The 8,583-nt window shown below is 42.3% G+C and overlaps 1 protein-coding gene across 1 annotated transcript in view; it reads left to right on the top strand.

The window, feature by feature from the left end:
- The window catches only part of Ipo9 (importin 9), a 50,617-nt gene that overhangs the window by 31,488 nt on the left and 10,546 nt on the right, over window positions 1-8,583 (top strand). The window contains exons 14-15 of the mRNA XM_029475586.1: window positions 940-1,099; window positions 6,381-6,607. Coding sequence (XP_029331446.1) covers window positions 940-1,099; window positions 6,381-6,607 — 387 coding nt within the window. The remainder of the gene's footprint in view (window positions 1-939; window positions 1,100-6,380; window positions 6,608-8,583) is intronic.

The raw sequence follows: 8,583 nt of genomic DNA, 5'->3' as shown, positions 1-8,583 counted from the left end.
AGAAATCTGCCTGCCTCTGCCTTCCAGAGTGCTGGGATTAAAGGCGTGTGCCACCACACCCGGCTCATTCAGTATTCTTTTTTTTTTTTTTTTTTTTAAAGATTTATTTATTATATGTGTGTACACTGTAGCTGTCTTCAGGCACTCCAGAAGAGGGCATAAGATTTTTGTTACGGATGGTTGTGAGCCACCATGTTGTTGTTGGGATTTGAACTCAGGACCTTTGGAAGAGCAGTCGGTGCTCTTAACCGCTGAGACATCTCACCAGCCCCCGAATTCAGTATTCTTAAACAGTTCATGCTTAGCAGGAAGTAGTAATTCTTACACCAGTAGATTAGAATATCAAACAAAGTACAGCATATGAGAAAGCTGAACACACAGAATTACAGTGGCTCAGAGATAATTTGAGATTGCTGCAGACTGAGAGATCATAGAGAGTATGAAGGGAACATGTTGACTTGTGATAAACAAAGCTCAGAGTTGACAAAGCAAGATGTGAGCTCTGAGTCCGGATGTGTGCTTGAGCTTAATAGCCATCAAAGTTGTCTTGAATGTCAGCACTAGTTTCATGTGGATTTGGTGGACTGTGGACTTGTTTGTCAGGTTATTAATAGAGGGATAGCAGCTATAATTGATGTTCTAGTGTTGAGACAGTAATGGGAAGGAAGAGGCAGTGGGAAGGAAGAGGACTCGTGCAGGTAAGCAGCAGTGAGGGCTTCGGTCTCAGAATAGAACTGAGGTCCGAGGTAGAACTGAGAACTGGCTTCTCTATCATTTATTGCACATATGTCTTTAATATGTGAAATTGCTCTTTCTTTCAAATAAGTCATCTATGTTGTATAGCATCCAATATTTGTTAACGTTTGAGAAATGGAGTTGGGGAGGAGCAGGGGGAGAGGAACTTTTCATCATGCAGCCTGTAATTGCTCTTCCTCCTAGCGTCTCCTTTCCTCTTGGGCCGGGCACTGTGGGCTGCCAGTCGCTTCACTGTCGCTATGTCCCCTGAACTGATTCAGCAGTTCCTACAGGCAACAGTCAGTGGTCTTCATGAGACACAGCCCCCATCAGTTCGCATCTCTGCTGTGAGAGCCATCTGGGGGTAAGTACACTACTCTAGAATGCTAAGAACTGCTTGAGGAGAAATGGCTCAGCTAGAGAACATCACCGCTGTCCCATGCATTGTGTTGCCTAGAAATTTCTCCTAGAGACCTCTTGAGGAAGAATACTGGAGGAAAAGGAAAAGAAGCTCTACTGGTGACTCCAGAAGGCGGTCCCTTTGTTCCTTATTCCCTTTCAATTCAAAGAGCAGCTGCCTCTCTTCAGTGAAGGCACTTAACCCAAGGCTCTGAATAATTTGCATAATGTTGCATAATTGTGAAGGACATAAATCTAATTAGCAGCCACATCACTGTGTTGGTAGTCTATGCATTAGAATCCAAATTTGGGGAGAATGTGGCATAGAAACAAGCTCATATTTCCCAGTTTCACTTCTCTTTTTCACAGGCAAAGACTAGAGGTTTCATAGTCGTTACTTAAGTTCATACTCAGACTAGGGGACACGTTGGTATTTGAAATTTTCAGTTCATAGTTTTATTTTATGTATATGAGTGTTTTTTTTTTTTTAAGATTTATTAGTATAAGTTCACTGTAGCTGTCTTCAAATGCACCAGAAGAGGGTATCAGATATCATTATGGGTGGTTGTGAGCCACCATGTGGTTGCTGGGATTTGAACTCAGTACCTTTGGAAGAGCAGTCGGTGCTCTTACCCACTGAACCATCTCACCAGCCCTCTGAGTGTTTTTTTGCGCATGTCTGTGTTCCATGTGCATGTTTGGTGCTTATAGAGGTCAGAAGAGAACATTGCATCCCCTGAAACTGGAGTTAATAGACAGTTGTAAGCCACCTCGTGAGTATAAGGAATTGAACCCAGGTCTCAATAGGAACGAGTGCTTTTAACTGCTGAGCCCTCTCTCTAGGCCTGGACATTTCTAGTTTGAAGGCTATTTTAAGATCCAAATTTAAGCATCTCCATTGAATTCTATGCATGAGAATTACAAAATTTGTGCTCCTATCCTGACATTTGAGACAGTGAGAATCTGTGCATTGAGGGGGGAGAGGGAAGGAGGGAGATCCTTTGGGAGCATTGAGGAATCACCTAGTCTGCCTGTGTGTATTGAATTAGTGCTACAACCATGAACAGATCAATCTTCCTGTGCAATCGTGGTAGAGCCGATCTTTGGCTCTGAATAAATTTAAAACCTCATTGTGCTAAGAGAAACCAAGTACAGCTTTTCAGAGAGCTCTGAACCCATTCTTAAATGGCTGAGGAGGGAGGCATAACCTGCTTAACCACTTGCCTATATTACTTCTGACCTTTGTAAAACCTGATTTTTTTATCTACATGCATTCATTAGTCCCTGAGGCATTAAACATCCCTTACATCAAATGTCAGTATAAGATTAAAAGCAGGAGCTGGAGAGGTGGCTCAGCAGATAAGAGAACATACAGTTCTTGAAGAGGAGCCAAGTTTGATTCCTAGAACCCACAGCAGGCAGTTCACAGCTACCTGTAACTCCAACTCCCGGAGACCTGAAACACCCAGATGTTTTCATACATGGACATGAAGACAGACAGACAGACAGAGAAAATAGCAACAACAACGTTTTAAAGAAAAAAGTTTAAAGCCTTTGTCAACTAAATAAGAACAAAACCATTAAAACCTATGTATATATCTTAATTAAAACTTTTTTTAAAAACATAGGCCATGAGAAAAATCATAATAAATTTAAAAACAGATTACTGGTAAAAGAACTATTCTACTTAGTGCTGTGATTTTACAGAAATGTTCAGAGTTGCAAACTGAGAGTTTGATAGAAGTGTGTAAATACTCATGTTAAATGCCTCTTGTCTTCTGGGATGGCTTAGAAAACAGTGCCCGTCAAACATAACTCACTTATGTTGGTTCTCACAGGGAAAAATTAGGATTTTAAAAAACAAACAAGCTGGGTGGTGGTGGTGCATGCCTTTAATCCCAGCATTCGGGAGGCAGAGGCAGGCAGATTTCTGAGTTCAAGGCCAGCCAGGTCTACAAAGTGAGTTCCAGGACAGCCAGGGCTATACAACGAAACCCTGTCTCGAAAAAAACCAAAAAAAATAAAACCAACAAAAAAACCCTTTCATTTATTGTTATAACTGTGGTTATTTACAATAAGCTTCAGTTTTATAGTCAGAAAAGTACATTGAGAGGCTGGAGAGCTGGCTCAGCAGTTGAGAGCATTGGTGTAAGTCATGAGGACCTGCATTAAGATCCTAGCTCCTGTGTGAAAGGCTGGCAGCCCTGACACTTCTGTAACCCCAGCTCCAAGGGAGTTGGAGAAAGACAGGGGACTCACTGGGGCTTGCTACAAGCTTATAACTTCTATTGCCACAGCTCCAGGGGATCCAGTACCCTCTTCTGGCCTCCATAGGCATCTGAACACATGTGCAAATATGTATATCGCATATGCATGCACACACGCACACAAAATTAAAATAACAAATGTTTAGGAGCTACCCTATGAAGAATTCTTAGCCATCTTTTCTTCTCGGCCAAAAATTTCAATTTAGTCATTTCCTATTTGGTTTTCTAACGACTATGTCCTTGTCATATTGGTAAAACTATGTTTTTGGTTTCCAAGTTTAATTTTATTTAATTAATGTGTATGTGGGTATGTGCAAGGGAGTGTGGGTACCTCTGGAGGCCCTGGACTTACAAACAGTTGTGAGCTGCCCAACACTGATGCCAGGGAAGTCCTCTGGAAGAGCAGTCTGCACTCTTAGCCCCTGAGACCTCTCCAGCCCGGGAAATGGCTAATGCTGTAACATTTTAGTTCATCAGAGCAGCTTGGCTCTTTTCTTTTGTGCCAGCTTTAGTTTATTCCTCCATGCTGTGGCTTATATTTCAGTGTAAACTGCTTTAAATGATTTCTGAAACAATATAAGATATTTATTGATGAATAATTATACTTGTGTCAGATTTCTCTAGTCATATTTATGACTGACTTATTTTTTATTGTTTGTGTATTTGTTTCCTATGTATGGGTGTTTTGTCTGTGCTGGGGAGTCCAGCATAAGACATCAGATCCCGTGAAACTGAATGTGCTGTGAGTGCTGGGAATTGAGCCTGGGTCCTCTGCAAGAGCAACCCTTGAGCTCTAAAACCCTGAGCCATCGCTCCAGCCCTCCAGCCGCAAGCCCAGGCCTCACTTCTGAGCACTGAGGTGGCACCTGGCTCTGATCATCTCTGAACTCTTTTCTGTTGTTGTTTTATTACCTTGTTTTAATTACAAGGACAACAGATCTGCTTCTCGGCTCAAATGGTGAGAAGTTGAGACATCAAGTACCAGTGGCTGTAGTGATGGAGGGGGAGGGGGAGGAGGAGGGTTACTGCAGTCAGGCGGAGTAGCCAGTAGAAGGAGAGGAGGAAGCAATAAGGAAAGAGCCAAGGCCCAAAACTAGGAAGTGCAAGATCTAAGAGTACAAAACTTTTACCATTACTAAAGCAAGGAGTCTTATAGACTTGGCAATAAATAGTAAGCATAGTGGTCAATGCTGTGACTTTCAGTTACTTGTAAGATTTTACACACACACACACACACACACACACACACACACACACTGGTAGAGGCAGTAAGCAGTGACTGTGTGGTGGCTTGCAGCTACCCATAACTCCATTTCCAGGATACCTCACCCTCTGGCCTCTTCAGGCACCAGGCACATGTGTGCTCTACGTACATAGAAACTTAAATAAATCCAGCAAGGCAGGTGGTGGCACACCTTTAATCCCGGGGCAGAGACAGGTTTTTTGAGAAACCCTGTCTCAAAAAACAAACAAACAAAATAATCCAAAAATAAATTTAAAAAGAAAAAGAAATAGGTTAGTTCTGAGCCAAAAGCACGTCTATGGCAAAGCCAAGCCCATAAACCATGGTCTCACGGTCACTGGAGCTTTACAGCTAGGACCATTATTTGGCTATTTTAAACAAACAAGAGTGGAGTGAGGTGACACACCCTTACGCCTGCCACTGAACTGTGGAAGCAGAGGCAGGAGGATCTCTGTAAGTTCAAGTTCAGCCCCTCATTGCCTATTTCTAACTACAGTGCTGAAGGAGAGACTCATGGGACTGCAGGTGTCTTCAGTGCTGGAACATTCGCCCAGTACAGGCAAAGCCGGGGATTCCGTACCTATCGGGAAAGAAGGAAGGTGCAGGTTTAAACAGTGTGTTTGTAGCATTTGTATCCTGTGAGAGACAGTAAGCAACATCCAGCCAAATACTTGTCGATTAAGAGGTGGTTAGACGGGGCTGAAGAGATGGCTCAGCAGTTAAGAACACTGATTGATCTTCCAGGGTCCCGAGTTCAATTCCCAGCAAGCACATAGTGGCTCACAGCCATCTGTAATGGGTTCTACCCTCTTCTGGTGTGACTAAAGACAGTGATACTGTACTCATATATACAAAAAAATAAATAAATCTTAAAAAAAAAAAGAGGTGGTTAGGACTGCATAGAGAAGTTTAAATCCCATATGTAAAGTATTAATTTTGTGAGTATACCTTAGATTGTTTATATAGATTAAACTCATTTTGACACTTAAAACACAAAATTTGTAACATGGAAATCAAAAAATAGTCTCCCATTATACAATTGTAATGAGAAGATGTTTTAAGACTACATTTGTTTATTTGCTTGCTTGCTTGCTTGCTTGCTTGCTTGCTTGCTTGCTTGCTTGCTTGCTTGCTTGCTTTTGGTGGGTTGTTGTGTTTTGGTTTTGAGACAGGGTTTCACTGTGGAACCCCTGCAGCCTGGACTTGCTTTGTAGACCAGGTTGGTCACGTGCTACAGCGTGTGAAGTTGGAGGGTAACTTCCACCGTGTGGTCTCTGGGGATCCAGCTCAGTTCATCGGTTTAGGAGCAAGTACCTTTACTGGCTGGGCCATCTTGCCAGCTTTTTATGTCAAAATCTTGGTAATGTGATTTAACACTGTAGTCTGAGAACTCATAAGACATTTAACCTAGTATCTTAATAATTTGGATGTGATGATGTGGCTGTATAAAATTTTAAAGAAAATAACAAATAGGCTAGCAGGGTGGCTTAGTAGTAAAGCACCTGCTTGAACATGTAGGAAAGAGCCTGGGTTCCAGCCCCAGCAAAGAGGAAATTTTGAAGAAAGTAGAGGCACTGATATGTATGTAATATGCTACAGAAAGATATGAAGACATAGCTGACTCCAGAAGTAGCTTTATAAAGCTATGTATGCATACATATGTCATATAAGATTGGAAAGGCTAAAAATTGAAGGGTCTACTTAAGAATAATTCTGAATTATGTATCTCTCTCTAGTTATTGTGATCAACTGAAAGTCTCAGAGAGTACGCATGTGCTTCAGCCCTTCCTCCCCAGCATCCTGGATGGCCTGATTCACCTAGCAGCCCAGTTCAGCTCAGAGGTCCTCAACCTGGTGATGGAGACGCTGTGCATCGTTTGTACTGTTGACCCAGAATTCACAGCAAGCGTGGAAAACAAGATCTGCCCCTTCACCATCGCTATTTTCCTCAAGTACAGTAATGGTATGCCTTCCAGAAAGATGTGTTGATGAGAAGCACCCGAAGAAGTGGTAACTGGTGGGTTAGGAACCACCCCTAGCTAACAAAGGAACTGGCTCTCCATAGACATGGCAGCATTGCAAAGTCAAATGCCAGTTCCTGGGATTTTCACATAAGGACTAGGAGAGATAGTACATAAAAGACTACTGCGCCGGGCGTGGTGGCGCACGCCTTTCATCCCAGCACTTGGGAGGCAGAGGCAGGCAGATTTCTGAGTTCGAGGCCAGCCTGGTCTACAAAGTGAGCTCCAGGACAGCCAGGACTACACAGAGAAACCCTGTCTCAAAAAACCAAAAAAAAAAAAAAAAAAAAAAAAAAAAAAAAAGACTACTGCAAAGCAGCCTCACTTGAGCTCTTCCGATGGGTGCAGCTCAGGGATAGACGCTTGCTTAGTGTGTACGAGGCCCTGGGTTTGATCCCTAATTCTGGGGAAGAAAATCCTGAAGACAGAAACATGCCAAGAAACCTTTCACACAAGGGTCAAGTGCTCTGCTGCCAAGTGACAACCCAGCCTTTGAGCCTCTGTGTAGCTAAGCCTGGGCTGGACCCTTCCATCCCTGCTCCCGCCTGCTCCTCCCAAGTGCTGGGTTGTAGACACGGGCTTTCAAACCCAGCGCAGATGTTTTTATAATACTAAAAATTAAGCAAAAAGACAGATTTCCTCAGGATATACATAAAAATGTATCTGAAGTTTTAGTTGTAGTTTTAAAAGAGGATATGCATGTAGCTGTGTGTACTGGAAAGAAAAATGCCAGAATAAAATAATGGAAAATACCAAAGGTATTATCTCTAGGTAGAAGAATTACAGGCTTTTCTTTCCTTTAATACTTTTCAGCATTTTAAGTTTTTATAGTAAACATATTCATGCTGAGTACCAGGAAAAATACTAAGGATATTTGTTTTAAAAATTGAAACTAGAAGACATAGAAGTGGTAGAGTGATATCATACTGAACAGGTTATTTAATTTGTGTTTTGGAAGGTTGTTTTTTTATCTGATAAATGTGTTCTGCAGAGCATGCCCGTTGCTCTCTTGTTCTTCTCAGGCTTCATTAATTGTCCTACATGGCTATCTGTATCTCTTTTACCCATTCTGCTAATGGAGAGCTAGAGTGTTCTTTCTTTTCTATTACAAACAATGCTATAGTTACTTTTAACATACACCTTAGTGTCCACTGCGTGTATCTTGTCATGCTACATGACAGAGGTACTTTTATTACGTGAGTAAAGCTGATTAACATGAAGTTCCATCTCTCAGCCAGGTATACATACCTATGATCCTAGTCCTTGGGGCTAAGGCTGGAGGATTACAGAGTCAAGGCTGTATAGTGAGACCCTTTCTCAGAACAAACACCAGAAAGAAGCTCCATCTCTTTGTAAAGCTCTGCTTTCTGAGGGCTGTACCTTTTTACAGGTAGGGCCCTGGGAGTCCCTCCTCTCCATCCTCACTACTCCCTAAGAAATATGTGGGACTTCGTGAAAAGGTGGAAGAGGGGCAGGAGAGGGGCAAGTATTGGCTGCTCTTTCAGGGACTCTATACCTACATGGTGGCCCACTCTCTTCTGGAACTCCAATTCTGAAGGACACTCCTCTTCTGGTTTCCTTGGGCACTGCACACATGGGTACACAGACATGTATGCAGGTAGAACACCCACATACAAAATAAAAATGAATAAACTAATTTTTTAAAAAATTATATGAGAGGCTGGGGTCAGCAGTGTTTTAAATTTTATATCTTACTATTTTGTTTGTTTGTTTGTTTTGAAACAGGGTCTTTTTATGTAGCCCTGGCTGTTCTAAAATTCACTCCATAGACCAGGCTGGCCTCAAACTCATATAGATCCTTCTGCTTCTGCCTCCCAAGCGCTGGAATTAAAGGCATGGACCACCACCTCCTCTCTCTCTCTTTCTTTCTTGGCCACCACCTCCTCTCTCTCTCTCT

Source organism: Mus caroli, chromosome 1 (assembly GCF_900094665.2).
Source record: "Mus caroli chromosome 1, CAROLI_EIJ_v1.1, whole genome shotgun sequence".
NCBI classification, from domain to species: domain Eukaryota; kingdom Metazoa; phylum Chordata; class Mammalia; order Rodentia; family Muridae; genus Mus; species Mus caroli.
The sequence above is the reverse complement of the archived record's forward strand: the minus strand, read 5'-3'. Positions and strand labels throughout refer to the sequence as shown.